Source organism: Saimiri boliviensis, chromosome 9, assembly GCF_048565385.1.
Source record: "Saimiri boliviensis isolate mSaiBol1 chromosome 9, mSaiBol1.pri, whole genome shotgun sequence".
Lineage (NCBI taxonomy): Eukaryota > Metazoa > Chordata > Mammalia > Primates > Cebidae > Saimiri > Saimiri boliviensis.
This window is the reverse complement of record NC_133457.1, coordinates 76,905,601-76,923,403: the sequence shown is the minus strand read 5'-3', so window position 1 is coordinate 76,923,403 and position 17,803 is coordinate 76,905,601. Positions and strand designations below refer to the sequence as shown.

Genomic DNA, 17,803 nt, shown 5'->3' with positions numbered 1-17,803 from the left:
GGCAGGGGACATGGAGGGCACAGGCCTCCCGTGAGGGCCTGGATGCTGAGAGAGGCAGGGCTCCTGGTGAGGGTGAGCTGGGCAGTGAGGTGGCTGACTCACACTTTAGTCGCTGGCCCTGGCTGCTGTGATGAGGAGCCCCGGGAGGAGGCCACAGTGAGCAGTGCACCCTTATCTGTTCCCTTAGGAAGACAGATACTGCTCCCACAAAGTAAAAGGAGAGCTCTGACACTGAGTGAGTAACTGCTTTTTGAAAGAAACATGCTATAAAAAGAAGGCCTTGAATTGAGATGTTGAAAAATGTTGCCTTCAGCATACGAATTTATGGTTGAAGATGGTTTCTGTTTTCAGAAAGTACTAATATTTCTACCACCAAAACACTCATAAACAGAATTTTATTTTCTAACCTTCCAAATAAGATTTGAGTACATTTTGAATCTGTTTGTTAAAAAAAAAATGCCAATACAACAACCGATCTCATATCAAGGAAGATGGAAATTTCCTTCCCAATGTCAACAAGAACCTTCATAGAACCGGTGGGTAAGAATGAAATCTGAGCATGAACCTGTGATTTAGGAGGTCAAGACAACAGTCTGCTCCAGCTAGTTTGTGTATTTTTGCAAAGTTTTGTTTCCAGCTATGAAACCAAGTTATCAGAATAAAACTGAGCTTAGATGGACCCCTTAGGACCACTGAATCACAGAACCATTACACTAAGATTATAAAAAGAAAGCAGCACATTTTAATTCCATTGCTCTCACTAAGACACTATTGATATCTTAATAAAAGCAAAAACAATTTTATACCACTAAATTTAAAATACTTCAAATTATTATTTCCTCTTTATCGCATCCTTTAAAAATTCTCAGTATTGACTATACATTATAATGTCATAATGTATTTGTAAAGATGAAATTGTATATACTTTAAAATAAGTCAGTATACGCACTATTAAATGGCATGCTTAATAGGTTTTTCTGCCTTTTTTTTTTTTTTGGTCTTTGGGTGGGGTATGTAATAAGAAAAAGCCTGCAGGCTTCTAGGGTAGGTAGTAGTAGGTTCACGGCAGGTGTCCTCACCCACTGAAGTGAGGACTGCAACAATCTGGCTTCCATCCCCTCCTCTGGAATGGAATGAGGAGTAGTGACCACAGAGCCACAAGAGCATGCTGTTCACCAAGAGCCTTGCTCCCAGAAAAAAAAAAAAAACAACTTTGCACCTTGGAATGGGCCATGGGCACTGATGTAATAAATTATAATTGGCATATGAATATCTCTTTGTAAAACAAATTAACAAAGTTGTGACATTTCCCGCCTATCAAGTTGTAGATAACACACATATGAAGAGATAACTAATGAGAGGTACACAAAAATATGTGAATGATTTGAAGCAGCAGCTAGAAATAATCTTTTCCCTTTGAGCTCCCATGACCTCTGATTCTCTCTTTTGTATCTTGTGTTTCAGTGACTCAGCAAAGACTCACTGGGCACCGACCACATGCCTCTCCCAGAGCATGGGCCACATCCTACCCTACGTCACAGTTACAATCCATCCTGGCCTCGAAGCCTGCTGAAGGCAAGGTCACTCCCTCCTCCGCCACAGTGCTTGCCACAGCATTACGGAGGTTGGCTGCAGGAAGAACACGGAAGCATGGCTGCCCTGATTTAACAGGGCACATGTGGCAGGGTCTGGGGGCTGAAATGTTCTCCTAGCAGGAGCTGGGAGAACAAGAGAGGGGCCAGGCCCTCCTCGACCCTGCTGCACCCATCAGCTCATCTGTTCATTCATTCTTCAGTCTTGTATTTACGTCTACTTCATTCCATACATCCTTACAGTAATCTCTCTGGGAGGAACTATTTTCCTCATTTTACAGTAAGCAAACTCACAGAGGTAAAGTATTCAAAGCCAAAAAAACAAAGTCATTATTTAATTTAAACTAACATTAGAACCCAAGGTCTCTCTTTGAGGTCAGCTATGATATGTTACCTGCTAAGCTGGGCACAACAGCAAACAAGACACACTTTAAAATTTATCTGGCACTTGTAGGAAAATTGTTGCCATGAAGGAAAGAGAATATCCCCAAACTCTTCTGTGTGAGAACCAAGACTTAAGGGCCTAGCATTATGGTGTCAGTTATGTGGCCCAACATGAGATGTAGAAAAAGGTTTTACATTGCATTGTGTTTCCTCTAAATTAAAAAACAAACAAAACATGTTTACTATCCTACTAAGTTATTGTCAGGGACATTTTAGTTAAACAATGGTCCACGTAACAAACCCATGGAGGAAACTGGCGGTTCAGCTCTTGCACACATACACCAGCTCCGACAGCACACAGCAGCTCTGGAACTCCAGAGTACGGCCAACCTGCTACCCTATTTAATCTTGATGACCTAAAAAGTGGTCAGTGGGCAAATTAATCCAGAGAAAAGGAGTGTGGAATGAGAGTCTGGAAATTTATGTCAGAGAAAGCCAATACAAGTCAAAAGGAAAGCACATATATCATCCCAATCAGAGCTGAAACTCACACTTAGAGAAGGCTAAAATTCTACAAAAAAAATGGAGTGGTTTATGTGAAGTGCTTTCCTTAGTCAAAATTTCTGTACAAATTATATGCATTTAACAAAATTATGGAGCATAAGTACAAAACTAATCTGTTTCTTTTCATTCAAATAATTTAGATGCTGCTTTCTGATTTAGTCTTCTGATGTGCAAATGTCATTATAAGCAAAGAATGTTTATGCTGTTAGAGAGTCATACATTCTGCTTTTCTAAATCAATGAGTAGACAGTTTTTCTGAGACATTCTAAAGAGGCTCTTCTTTTTATAGGGGATACAAATTCTATGAAAATACTCCTTAAATTTAAAACTAATTTACATTTTCCCTGATATTCTTATTACAGTTGGTTTCTTTGGAGTATAAATTCAATTTAACTAAGTTCAATTCTTTTAATTTCAAATATGGGAGGAAAACACATACTACAGCTAAGCCGAACTCTGAGCAAGCAAATGTAATGTGATGACAGTTGCCATCTTCTGGGAGAAAGCTATGGCTCTTGGATGTTAAAGGCAGTGCATGATAGTAAGTAGCAGCAGCTCTCTTCATCAGCTCTACGCCTTCTTTAAATTCCACTGAGGATGGCAGTTTGGATGGAGACCCCAAAATCTATTCTGTCCATCTGTTTTATTATTCTTAGAACAACTGTCAAAAGTTGCCCAGGGATCAAGTTGCAAACATACTAATTTGCCTTTGAAAAGTAGGCCCTGGGGGAATTCTGGAACTCTGCTTATAAATTCAGAATCCCATCAGCCAGCAAGCCTGCCCTACCCTTTGTGGAGGTATGAGACTTTGCACTTCCAGGCATACATCTGCCTCAAAGCCGGGATGCACTGATATACTCACATCCCACTTCATAGGCAAATGAAGGGAGAACCAAAGGGACTTGGCATCTTAAGGGCTGGCTTGTTCCATGACAAGCAGACCCTGAGTTTTCAGGAGGCAGCTTCTTCATTGATGTTGGTGGATTAAGGACCAAAGCTTTGTGCTGGAGAGTTTAAACAAGTGGACAAGGCAGAGGGACAACATATTCTGTACTCTTTTATATTCTAGGACCAAATAGGAAAATTGAAGACTGAAATGAAGCATTAGAAAAAATAAGATATATTTTTTTCTAAAGAAAGATATAAAACATAAACCACTAAACATTGCAGCATTTCATTTTTGTGATTCTGATGAAAAGAGTTACAAAAAGACCATCTGAACATACAGAATATCAGATGCAGGTTTCCTAAGGAATACTGAGAAACCTCCCAAGAGTTGGATATTTAAAATATTGTAGCATTTGGGGGACATATTATCCTCTTGGAAACTAAAGCAGCTGTGCACTTCTCCAGTTGAATATATTAAAGGCATGTGCAAAACACAATGTAAACATTAAAGCGCATCTGGACTCCCCAGTGGCTGGCACACGGGACACCTGATCATCATGGAGGAGAAAAGGGAGTGAGCACCAGCATGGAACCCCGTAGCATCCTTCCTTCCCCTACTCTGGCCCCGTGGTCTCTATCAAAGGCTTTCAAAGCACAGGGCCTCAGAAGTGTATGTGATGCACAAAATTCGAAGTACCCCTTTTAGAGTCTGGTAAAATCCCTCAGTAGTAAAACAGAAAGGATACCCTTTCAAGCCTAACACGATGGCATTTGGGTTGTATTCACCCCCAGATTACCAAAAAAGTATTCTGCTTTGATTAAAAAATTTACTTGAGTGTGTTGCAAATTACTCCAGCACGGAAACCTGCTGTGAGCTCACTGCATACGCCAGGGCAGACTCTGCACAGAAGGGACCACCATTTGGACTTGCCTGCTTTGTCCTTCTTTGGCTTTGCAGCGTCTCTTATTCTAATAAGGCATGTATTATCCTTTCTAGAGATTTGAATAACAGAAAGTCTCACTTTCAAAATATTGCTTATAATCCTAGAGTCTACTAAATGTTCTGTGGATGCTGTTTATGGCATTCTGTTCCTTTCAAAATGGGACTGATAATTAGTAAACTGAAATTTGATTAATGTTGGATTAAGAGGTTCTGATGTCTCACTGCAATGTGTTATTTCAGTCTGTGGGCACTAGAAGAGACTGTCTCTAGGAAACTTGTTTCCTTCCCTTTCCAGAGTAGTAAGATGGGCTTAAAACCCTGATTTTTTTTTTTTTTTAAAGAATTAGGTTTGTAGTCAGCAGTTTATAATGTAGGATTCAGTTTTGTTTTGTTTTTTTTTCCTCACTGTTTTTCGTTTGTTCTCACTTTGAGGCTGGGGCCAATGAATTAACTATTTAAGAGAAAACAAAATAAACCTGAAATAAAAGTCTTCCTCCAAAAATGCCAAGGGTGGGCCTTCCTGGTTGCATTGCAGTGATTTGGCATGGATAAATGATTCAGACAGCTTTAGATCTCACCAGGCTTTGTACCACTTTTGATAATATTAAGAACTCCTCTGAAAATAAAGGACCTGTCTGATATAAGAATCAAAGCCTATGAAAATGACTAGATAACATTTAAAGGAAAAATTAATACATGTATACTACTTTATGCTTTTTTAAAGTTAAGGTTTTATTAGCATTCATTAGGGTTATAAAAAGTTCTATAATGGCCAGATTTTTTTTCTATGCTTCATGGCCAGAAGATTCCATGTTTCTTCCTTGCCTGTGTTTTAACATTCATAATCTTGTTTGCCTACTGCTGAAAAGTGTGGAAGAATCAGGAATAATGGCTCCCTTTGAAGCTCTGTCATTCCCAAAGTAACCATCTGAATGCTAAAGAAATATTGTCATTTACAGAATGACCTTTTGCTCTTTGAATACTCAAACATTAATAAATGCTAAATGCTTAGCAATCCTAGCAGCACTATGAAAAAGGTAAGTTGGGTCAGCAAATACCCTCCTGCATGCTTTTGATATGACCATTTCCACTTTTCTAACAGCTTTCTAATAGCAAAAATGTATTTGGGAACAACAGTGGAATTTGTGTCATCATGACCAAATGATTACGGTGCAAACCCGAGATTCTTCTGGGGCCCAGCAGGCTTCTGGTCCCTATGGAAACGAAACCTCAGATATTGTCCTCCACTCAGCTGGAGGACCAAGCGCCAGGAGGCTTTTGTGCTTGGTGAGATTTCTTCCACAACCTTCCCGCAACAGACCCTAGTGCTTCCTCCAGACTCTTTTCTAATTGAGATGCAAATTAATCTATCTGGCTGATTACACTTCCCTTAAAGCTACTGACAAATGCAGCTGTAACCAGAGTTTGCGGACTTTCCAACAAGTGACTTCAGCTGTCAGTATTTGCATGTGCAGCCAAGGCCCGCCCGCTCCAAGTCTCAGAGCCATGGAGAGCTTCCTTTAGGCATTACAAGCCTGTTTTATTTATGTGTATAAAATTTACATACAATTAAGAGTTTTTTAAAAACCCCACAACTAGGTCCCTAGGATTTACAAATGGACTCTGACACTGAAATTAAGGCCTTTTCAGACACTTCTTTCTGACTGAGGTCTAGAGAGTCGCTCACTCCTTTCTCAGGAGGCCAACGCTTTGATGGTATATATATTACATCTCCCTCCCGCTTCCTTCTTGTCTGCAAGGTTTCTGACTTTAACAATGTTTGAATTCAATCTCTCTCTCAAAAACTAACTAAATAAACTTACGGCTCTTAAGAAAATGGGATCACTTCCTGTACAGTGATCTCAGTAAGATTCCATTAATTTCAAACCAAATATAAAGTTATCATTCTAATGGTCAAGATTCCCATATAAATGCCCTTCAATACTTTGGGGTGATAATGTTAGAATGATTATTTAGAGCACAATAAAAATATGCACAAAACACTATCCTCCAGTAAAGAGAAAAAAACACAAAATCCAATTTTTCGCTAAAATTTTTTTCTTTCCTCTTGAATACTATGTAGTTTTGAGTTCCTACCATGTGCCAGGTGCTATTATTTTACATGTTCAGTATCCAGATGTAAACTAAACATTCAAAAATGGAAAAGAGAGAGTTAATGTATATTTACATACATACATATTTCTATTCATAGGGCTATATTTCACCAAAGGCAATTAAGGTTTTCAATTTTGAAAAAAATGTCATTTTATAAAATATGATATACTTTTCTCTTTTGTTTTCCAAAATGTTTCTTACCAAATTCTTACTCTCCAGCTTCTTCCCTCTCCTGCCAGGCCTTCACACATACACACTCATAATATACTAGGGGACAGCAGCAGAGTAGAAACAAGGCCTCTCCTGGGAAAGCCAGCACTGCTGCAGGAGTGCCTCATCTGAGACAGACAAGGACAGAGGAGGCCCAGGCTGGCAAGGAGTGAGTCAGAGGGGAGATGGCTGTGGGAGCGTGAGGGGTCCTTGGCACAGGAGGGCCTCAAGGGCAGTGTGCAGGATGGGGTATAGCAGAGTGGCTGAGAGGTGACTCCTAGGGTAGGGGTCATCCCAGTGGGAAGCAGCATGCTCCCTTTTGATAGCTGACAGTGAGAGGCAGTGACCCACTGAGGATGGAGCTGAGAGACGGAAGGAGAGGAAGGAAGAATGAGGCTGTTCTTGGTATTTCCCTAGGCAGAGCATCAGCCTGGTTTCTACATAGGCTGTGAGGTTGAGAGTAACTTCTCCTGAAGGGATGATTTTTTTTTCCCAACAGTGAGAAGTCACTCTGCAGCAAAAAATAGCAAAGCGTACTGCCTTCTCTCCAGATTTCTTCGGTACCTTCGCACTTCTCACAGGCCTTATTTCCATGCACCAAGGGTGGAGGGCAGCTCTGACCTGAGGGGGCCAGCCTTTCACACAGAAGAGGACCTTCTGCAAGGCACTGAACGAACAGCATTCTACCTGCCTTTATTAACACCTACAATGGTAAAAAGGAAATATTTCCTGAGGCCTATCTCCACAGTTAGGTGGTTCCAGTTTTTACAACAGAGGTTTAAAACTCCAGTATTTGTGAGGGCCAGGTTGATAAAATGGGAACAATTGCAGGTAACACTTGCTGGGCTTTCACCGAGGACCAGGCACTGTTTTACCTGCTTGGCCCATTAGTCCTCTCACCAACTCAGAGAGACCAAATGGTAGGTGCCATAGTAGTGGTGCCTGCACCAGGCCTGAGCACTGGAGAGACACCAGGAGGGACTGAAGTGACCAGGACAGCACATGTTCTGTGGAGAGACTGATCACTGTCAGTAGAAAGAAGGCCCTGTAGGGTCAGATATTCTGATTCTTCAAGAGAAGTCTAAAGTATAGATTTTTTAAAACGCAGGCTCTCCCAAATTTTCAGCATGGCTGACAAACTCAGTTTTTAGTTTTGTGTTTTGGTAATGTGAAGAGGACAACTGCAGTTAAAACGAAGCCCATCTGTGGGCTGGATTTGGTGTGGGGGCAGCTGGTCTGCCCACTTTGGTTTTTGAACATTTGATTTGACACTGAGGTAAAGTCGCTTCCATGTTGCCTCTGTTCACTGGTCCCAGTTCCGTAGACTGACATCCTCTTTAGAAACCTCTCAGACTCTTGAAACAATTCCTTCTTGCTTTTAACAGCTACCCATTTGGTTACAATTTTTCTGGATTGGCTCCAGGTTGGTTGAGGTCCCTTTCAAAATGTGGCCCCAGGGCAGCACACCACCTTCGGATGCTCCCTGAGGCTGCAGGAGCACAGGCCATAGTTCTGTGACCAGACCTCACGTTTCCTATGCTGAGGTCTCAAGAGAATGCTGGTGTGGCTGGCTGTTGCCTCACTCTCGTCTCTCTTCTCCACTCTGTGGCCAAACAAAATCCTCAGACATTGTTCACAATGACTGTTACCAAACCACATCACCCTCACCCTGCACTCAGGCTGCCGATTATCCAAAGCCCAGAATATAACATTACATTCTATGCTCTTAAACCTCCTCTTGCTGGCTTGGGCCTGGAAGTCTCTCATTTGTTGAGAAAATCATAATGTGTGACTTCGCTTCGTGTCAAATTAGTTAACCCTCTCAGCTTTCTTACAAATGATGGCTTAATAAACAGAGACTTTTGTGAAAGTTACTGAAAAAACTGTTGAATGGAAGAGGGGTTAGGCAAAGCTGTGACATCAAAACCACACTAGGGACATAAAGCACCCCACTGACTGGTGCCCATGAATTAATGCATTTTAGATTTGGCCACGATAAAATCATCCAGCTCTCAGGGGCCTATATTTCTCTCTTACACCTGCCAGATGATAAGAATATTTTATCTTAGAGTTTACCAACATCAAGATGTGTATGCTTCCTCTAATCTCTGGAAATAGTAATCTTATAAAACACACAGTAAGTGTGTTTGGAATACTTGATTCTTCGTCAACATATTCCTTTCTGAAGGCTCACAAGTTATTTAGTAACCTAGTCTAACAATTTTATAAAGGATCCATGCAACATTCCGAAATTCATCCTTTAATCCTTTTTGAAAACAAAGAAAATATTTTTCTGTTTCCAGTTTGGGGTACATCCTTTATTCTACATGATTTCTTAAAAAAATTAGTTCTTGTGGTTCTGAGATGATTTGTTCTACAGTCCGATACAAGTGGCCCTGAAGTCTGGAGCTTACCGGCAAGAGTTAGTCTTTTTTTGTTTTTTTCTTGTATTCTTAGTGACTTGAGTTTTAATTCATCCACTAAGGCACTTCTCTGTGCCTTCCCATTTGAAGGAGATGTGATGGAGAAAATGAAGGGTCATCGAGATAATGGCTAACCGTGCCCACCTGCTGATTTACAGAGTCAGGAGCTCCTCTTTGAATCTTGACATGCGTATTTAAATATGAACGCCTAACGCATCGGAGACCGCAACCTTGTGCAGCTATATGGGTTGCTCCTCCATGCCTCTCCTTTTTCTCGGAGGAATAATTTTAAGTTTTTTTTTTTTTTTTTTTTTTTTTTTGAGACAGAGTTTCGCTCTTGTTACCCAGGCTGGAGTGCAATGGCGCGATCTCGGCTCACCGCAACCTCCGCCTCCTGGGTTCAGGCAATTCTCCTGCCTCAGCCTCCTGAGTAGCTGGGATTACAGGCACGTGCCACCATGCCCAGCTAATTTTTTGTATTTTTAGTAGAGATGGGGTTTCACCAGGTTGACCAGGATGGTCTCGATCTCTCGACCTCGTGATCCACCCGCCTCAGCCTCCCAAAGTGCTGGGATTACAGGGTTGAGCCACCGCGCCCGGCCATTAAGTTTTTAATAAAAAATCCTTTTATTAAAAATCTCTAATTCCTCATTCCCTTTTACAGTCTCCACCCACCCACGGGAATATTCGATTTCTTCCCCTGAACTTTTTTTTTTTAAGGTGCTTCCCAAGTGCCTCGAGTACAGGTCTACTAGCATTTTTCTCCCATTCTTCTTCTTCTTCTTCTTCTTCTTTTTTTTTTTTAACTCCCATTCTTATATAAGCTTTAGTAAAAGCTCATTACTTTTTCCAACATCCAAGTCAAAAATCCGTTCTTTCAAATTACTAAGAAACGGATCCAAAACAAAATAGTAGTGCTTCTTGTTTGCTTCACCTGTCTTCTGAGAGATAAGACTGTTTGCCAGCCAAGAATTTATCAAACACGTGTCACCTTTGGTTAGATGTACATCGGAGCTGATATCAAGTAGTAGAAATTCCCACTACGCTCTATTTTGCTTTGGGCCTGTTTAGAAATTTGGATTGGAAAAGCATGGCCATCCCTCCCACCCTGGGTATAACTCCATTCTGGCTGCTGCTCTTAAATGCAGCCCCTCTCCGACGCATTTTTGATTCACAGTCACTTGTTAATCTCACCCAGGAGTGTTTGCTTTGTGGGGCTGCTATTATCTGATATTATGTTGAAGTAATTCAGTTCTAGGTCCTCTTATACCCAATCCGCCAGGTGAAGACTTGAGTCTGCTGGAACCAGTCATAGATAAAACCACCCAGTAGGATGTCTCTTTCTTGGCCAGTCTGCTGAAACTAACCCTTCATTTCTCTCTTTTCTGTGAAATCGTTCTTTCCTCTACCCCTGCCTTTCTCTATCTCTACCTGCTCCTTCCAAAGGACCAGAGAATTCTGTCTGCAATTCTCTTCTCATGCCACTCTCCAGACCCCCACAAATCTAGTCTACCTCCTTTACCTAGATATCCAATCCATCATCCATCCCCTGCCACTGCCTTTGATGAAACCCCTGCTCTTCTCTCTGAGAACCCTTCCATGGCCCCTTGAATGTTTTCATCGCCTCCATCGTGCGTGTGTGTGTGTGTGTGTCTCTATCCTATACTCTGCCATATGGAAGCAACTGTCATTCTCAAATGTGATAATGTGATGTGATCTTTCAAAGCTTGGTCCATAAACAAACATTGGCCCCTCACTTGAAGTATCTTCACATTTCTATTCCTGGTGGCAAGGACCATGCCTGGCGCATGGCAGGGGCACTGTAAATGTTGACGGATGCTAACTGGTGCTGCCTGGCAAAATAGAACACATAGTACTGTTTGACATCTTTTCTGAAATGTATGGAGATGGATGGAAGAAATTAAAGATCTGTCCAGGAAAAAGAACCAAAGATCCCAATGAGCAAAAAAGAAACAAGGTTGCTACAGCTTTAGGGAGAGGAGTAATTTTTGAAGATGTGAAAATTCATAGCAGAATTTAACAATGAGATTCAAAGTCATGGGTGTACGAAAGAGATATTTTGGTATTGTCAAACATATATGTTAACTGAAAATCAAAGTAAATTTTACTTGTGAAAGAATGAGATACAAAATTACTTTTTCTTAGGCAGCCCAGTTCTCTCCATCAAATGCTGATAGTTACAGTGAGTAGAGATGGTGAATGCCATTGAGACTATTGTTCTATTGAAGTGGACGTTTATTTTAAAAAGCCACCATCTGTTTGATTCGGGGTGAACTCCTCCTAATGGGCACATTGCATATTGTGCAGCAACCTTTTTCCTGAAACAAGTTATCTGATGAGGAGAATGAAAGCCCTGGCTAAAAGGGTTGTGGAAACTTCTATCTGACCACGGTTTGATTTTGGAATCTTTAGTTGGCTTGGGAATAGTAAACATAACATGTGGCAAGCTTCCCATTTACAACCCTCTAGGCACAGGAATAGGCTCTCTGATTGCCCATGAGGGATAGAAAAAGCAGATGGCAGGTGAGTTGGCCCTCATCACTCAGAAAAGCAGTGGCCACAGGACGAAGGCTCCACTTGACAGATTTGATTTAGCCTGAGGAGGATCACAGGAGAACCCAGGAGAGACAAAGAGGCTGGACTGAACCATTCCTGAGGGTGCTTTCCAATAACACCCCTACTGTGCTTACATTTTTAAAAAATCATATAAGACAATGGTATTTTTCGGTCTTCTATGTGCCTTTGCTGCAGTGTTGCAACTATTTACTCAGCCAAGGGCCCCCAAACAAGAACTCCTTTCATATTGATTCTGATTGCATTTACTCCTCAAAAAACCCCCCAAAGGGCAAATTTCCTCCAGCAATGCCCCCATCATCAGCTTAATCAGAAATGTTGCATTTTCTTAAACACAGTGATCAAAATTAATATGTAACTGCCCACATTTCCACTTCCAGTTAAATACTATAAAAACTGAATCCCAACAGACATGATTTTAAGGCAGTTAAGTAACAGCTGTTAGCTGGGGAGAGGATAGAGAGGTAAGAATAACTACTCCAAAGTAATTCCATTAGCTCGTGACTTTAGTTGTCATCAGGTTCAATGTTTCGCTATGTATGTCTTCTCTCTAAAAGATTTATACAAGGTCTCAACTAAACATGTCCTTTGTTCATAAAACAGTCATTATGATCCCTAGAAAGTGAGTAACATTTGGATGCAGTGAGCAGTTTGGCAATGTTTTCTACTTAACAAGTATAATCTAAATATCAGAAACAAAGTGAGGATACAGGGTTGCCTATATAAAACAGTCTGAGTTGACAAAGAAATGTCCTTTCTTTGTTGGCACTCAACACTGTACGTAAGATCCCAGGGAAACAGGTAACAGTAATTCCTTTTCAGAATTTTTTGTCTTGTAAATAAACTTTTATTCTAGGGCTGTTCCCACAAGCTGCTTCATTTAGTAACAGATCCTGGTTCATATGCCAATACAATTTCGCCAAGGGATATGCTGCCAGGCTTTAAGAAGGGAATCAACTCTAATAAACACCCAGGAATAGAGAACACCACCTTGTACTGGGGTGTTTTGGGACAGGCTGCAGGCAGGGCTTTATGCACATGTGACCTGAACATTTGTACATGGGAAGTGTGTTCCCTCTATGTTGAGTATTCATGGAAGCCGACTCCCCTGAGGAGTCACATTCTCCTTCTGATTCAGAATTTGCTTTAAACACAGAAAGAAAGCAGTAGTGCCCCAAGAAACATGAACACCAAGGAACCCTATCATATCCTTTCATAGTTGTGCTATTTTCCTGTATTAGGTGACCACTTATGGTGAAATGATGATGCAGGAGGAAAGGAAAAAGCATAGCCTCTTTTCCTGCCAATCCTCTCTTGTTAATCAATAAACTGACAGTACAGAGTGCTGGTAGAATATGTGCACATGAAGAGTGACTACTCAGTTGGTTTTGTGTGGTGTTCCCATTCTTCTGGTAAGAACAAAATATATACGCATGCATAAGCCATAAAATATGAATTGCATAATTTTGTTGATTCCATATATAAGCTAAGTACTCATATTTACACATTAAACTGGCATTGCACAATATAAAGAAAAATGGTATGTCTGCAAACATATCACCCCAAATGCGCTTGATCTTGTCTGACCTCAGAAGCTAAGTAGGGTTGGCCCCAGCTAGTACTTGGGTGGGAGATGAGTGATAAGATATGCTAAAAATTTAGGGGCTGGGTGCAGTGGCTTGCACTTATAATCCCAGCACTTTGGGAGGCTGAGGTAGGCGGATCACTTGAGGCTAGGAGTTTGAGACCAGCCTGGCTAACATGGTGAAACCCCATCTCTACCAAAAATACAAAAAAATAGCAGGTGTGATGGCGTATACCTGCGATCCCAGCTACCTGGGAGGATGAGGCAGGAGAATAGCTTGAACCCAGGAGGTGGAGGTTGCAGTGAGCTGCGATCATACCACTGCACTCCAGCATGGGCAACAGAGCAAGACTCTGTCTCAAAAGAAAAAAAAAAAGATACTGCGAATAATTTAAATTTTTAACATTTCTTTATTTAGAACAACACTACATAGCAAATAAAGAATACCATGACAAGTTGAGAGATTGCAGACAAAAGGGAAAACCTTAGTATTTTAGGACCTTTAAAGGCATTCTTTCCTGTTTTTTGAAAAAGGAACCCTACATTTTCATTTTGTACTGGGACCCATGGGTTATATAGCCAGCCCTAGTTCTAGGTGTGCTCAAGGTACTGCTGATCTCCTCAGCCCTTGCGGGGCTTGCACAGGCTTGGGGTGGTGGGCCCTACATTTGCTCCCCACTTACTGCACCTGACATCAGGCAGCTGTGGGGGTTTACTCTGGGCTGCCGTGCTCAGATGAGAACTTCCAAGGTGGGCATGAGCAGAAAGAGTTAGGGAAGTACAGCTTCCTCAGGGGATCAACCAGAACACCATCTCTTCTGGAATCTGGCTCTTGGGTCCATCACAGGCACCTGATGGACTTGAACATGCATACAATTCTGGAAAAATGCAAGTTTATCACTCGTGAGCAATCTGAGTCCTTGTACCCTCTGCGTGGAATGCCATCCCTGCTCTCTGAGGACCGCTTCTCTTTCATCCCTCCAATTTCAGCCCAAATGCTCTCTCCTCATAAGTCTTTCTGTGCCCTGACCCTTCTTTACCCCAACTCTCAATTAATTAATAATTTCTTTACAGAACTTCTCTCAATTCATACATGTTTTTAATCTATGTATGGGTTTTCTGTGTGAAGCATGTGAGTACAAACCTGGTTACCCTTCTCCCTGCTGTAGCCTCAGCTCTTAGCACTGGACTTGGCAATAGTGAGTCCACAGTAGTTGTTTCGAAAATGAATAAATGTAACAAGACACCCATAATTAGAATTTGTTAGGTTATTCAGTGGTTTTCAAAATTCAAATCTAAGACTTATCTCAATAAAGCAGCAAATTCCAGACATCAGGTATGACATTTTCTATGGAACTCAGACTTTTGCCAAACCATATATGGACTTGGATCTAACAAAACATAAAGGAAATGATAATTAATAGCTTAGGTAGATATGGTTGTGTTTTTTGTTTTTCTGTTTTTGTTTTTGTTTTGAGACACAGTCTTGCTCTGTTTCCTCCCAGGCTGGAGTGCAGTTGTGCAATTTTGGCTCACTATAGCCTCTGCCTTCTGAATTCAAACCATTTTCCTGCCTCAGCCTCCCAAGTAGTTGGGACTACAGGCGTGCGCCATCACGCCTGGCTAATTTTTTTTTGTATTTTTACTAGAGACAGCGTTTTGCTATGTTAGTTAGCTAGGCTGCTCTCGAACTCCTGACCTCAAGGGATCAGCCCACCTTGGCGTCCCAAAGTGTTGAGATTACAGGCATTAGCCACAGTGCCTGGCCTATAGTTCTTAAAATTAGTAATTTTTAAACAATAAAAATCAGAAAAACCCTCCCCTTTTCCTTATTTTTTCCATTTTGTTTTCTCTTATTATATCCCTCATTTCTGGTCTGAATATTAGCCCTTCTGCAGACAGAAATTAACAGAGTAGTTAAATGATTGCAGAGTTTTCCCCACTAACTACTCAGACAGAAATTAAAAGAATAGAGTAGTTAAATGATTGCAAAGTTTTCCCCACTAATAACATCTCTATAAAAAATTACGTGTAACAGTTGATTTGCTTTAAACAATGTATTTGAATAACACCAATTAAATTTTCTCCAGGTACAAGACAAAAAAATGTTTAAAATATTTATAATGATCAACATAATAGTTTTTTACCTTTTCCCAATTTCAGTACTATATTGTCCTTTGAGATGTCAAGTTAGCTATTTTATGAGTCAAAATACATTTACTAACACACACTAGCATCGGTAGTCCTAGCTGGTATCCACATTAGTCCCGATGTGTCACTGCTTGAAAGGTTTTTAAAGTGATGCTGAATAGTATACTTTGAACTTCTAAAAACACCCTTTTTCCTATACCCGATTATGCCAATTGTATCACATTAATTCTTATTTGAGAAAGCAGTGTTAAATCAAATAACAAAGCAAGTATTTTACAATGAGAAGTTCAATAAGTAGAGAAGGTAACACAACAAAAGTCACAATGGAATTAATATAAAATGGAATTTTCTTATTTGTAAAATAAAATTTTTTTTTTTGCTACCTTGGTCCAACATACTTGACTGATGAGTGCCCAGCTCGTCCTAGTTGATGTGCAAACTGACAAACCAATTGCTGAATGGGTCTTTCTCATTTCTGCCAAGAGGCCCTTTTTAACGGCATGTGAAATAAAAACTCCATGCTGAAGGCCAAATTGACACCAGCCGTAAGATTACGTCTAAAGTGTTGTGGAAATCACTGCAAAGAATGCCATCTCCAAAACACTCACCACCAGCCTGGACAAAGCACGAGAGAGTACACTGAAGGGAATAATGCTGCCCTGGCCCTCGGGGGAGGGACCAGATGGGACCTAATAGCTCCTTTCTACTACTCATTTCTATGATAATTCTAAGTTGCCACATGGCATATGTATTTTTTTTTTTAATCTAAAGGCAGAATATCAGTCAATGAAGTGACCAGGACTTTAATGAAAGGTATTTTTTCATGAACTGTATCTATTCACATGGGATAGTTTTCATCTACCCCCAACTCTCACCCGCTAGCAACACATCACTTACTATTAGGTTGGGAGAAGTTTATATAGAGGTCAAACACAATACGTTTCAAATTATTATCAATACCAATTAGAAACAAAGAGATTCTAAGTTTTATTAGGGGGTCAGATTATTTTTTGCATTAATTTTATGAGGTCATCCATCTTAATCTCTTTTTCTTATAGCCTGAGATCATGCTTGAATTTAAGGATTACAGCAGACCAATTAATGTTTGAGGAAAAAAATTATAAGAGTGAAATTTATCCTCTTTTTGGAAACAAAATCAGGAACTAGAGAAGAAAATATCAATGATTTGGGAAAATTACAAAATAATTTCTAGCTATTCCTATTGATAAGTCCAAATGCAACTTAATTCAGGATACTTTTCCTTCCCCTCCCAACCAGATGCAATTTCTGTCTCCTCTGATCTTCCAGAAACCCACCTGTACTGCTCAGGTGGTGACTTATGAGGGTCACTTCATTTGCTTTGGTTTCTGGTAGGCACTCTGAATGAGTGTTATGTTTTGCTCAGCATCCCACCTTAAACACAATGGGCTGCCACAAATAAGAGGGATACAGGATGAGACTGCAACGTGGGGCAAAACACCTAAGGAGATATGAGCATCTCATAATGGTCACAGCTTCTCAGACACCAATGTATGTAAGTAAATTATGAAAGTAAACTCTAAGTTGAATGCAGCACAAAATTATATTTAGTATAAATTAACAAATGCTATGAAAAATCATACTATGTTATTTTTAACAGAGGTTAAAAGATTATCTTCCCTCTTCAATTAAGTTTTGAATACTTACCTCTTATGAAAAACTGCCAGGAATCTTGATTCTGGGATGGTTAGTAAGTTACATATTTAAAGCAAAAAGATACAAGCTCTGGTAGAGTGGGATGAGGCACTTCACAGCCCTGCTGGCGTTGATGCACGTGGCACATACAAGACTCGGCAGCAGCTTCCCACTCACTATGGCTCCATCAAACAGAGGCCCAAAAAAGGGAACCTGTTGATTTGAAATGAAAAAACAAAATTTAAAAACTGGTAACAGTCAAATCAAAGATAGGAGAATAGCTGACTGATGTCAGAGCTGCAATAAGCATGTAAGCTGTCACCCACAGAGCAGACGCTGACCTTAACACGATGCAGGTCCAGGGCTTTCAAATCGAGTGAAGCAGGACTGCTTCACAATCCTCCTCTACAAGGGATTCTCCAGCAAAACTTCCAATGACAAAATTTTACTAGGTTATTTGTTTATTCCCTTGTCATTTACAGAAATGGCATTGCTCGTAAGTACCTACATCATGTGAATTATGCATGGTACACAGACATGCTTCACTGCACAACACTAGACTTGCATCCCTCTGAAACTAGTTATGGAATTGGTAATGTTGCAGCTACGGGTCCTGATATATATTAACTCTTAAAGGAGATGCTGACTATCCCCGTCAACAACTACAAAGTCCTACACA

The 17,803-nt window shown here is 40.6% G+C and overlaps 1 protein-coding gene across 8 annotated transcripts in view; it reads right to left on the bottom strand.

The window, feature by feature from the left end:
- The window catches only part of RALGAPA2 (Ral GTPase activating protein catalytic subunit alpha 2), a 320,763-nt gene that overhangs the window by 64,749 nt on the left and 238,211 nt on the right, over positions 1-17,803 (bottom strand). For 7 of the 8 annotated variants that reach the window (XR_012519285.1, XR_012519286.1, XM_074406179.1 and 4 more), the window contains one exon: positions 17,210-17,337. Coding sequence is in view for 6 of the 8 variants with exons in the window: in XM_074406179.1 (XP_074262280.1) it covers positions 17,210-17,337 (128 nt within the window). In the remaining 2 variants the exon portion in view is untranslated. Of the gene's footprint in view, positions 1-17,136; positions 17,338-17,803 lie in introns of all 8 variants that reach the window. The other variant, XM_074406184.1, reaches the window with a different exon arrangement.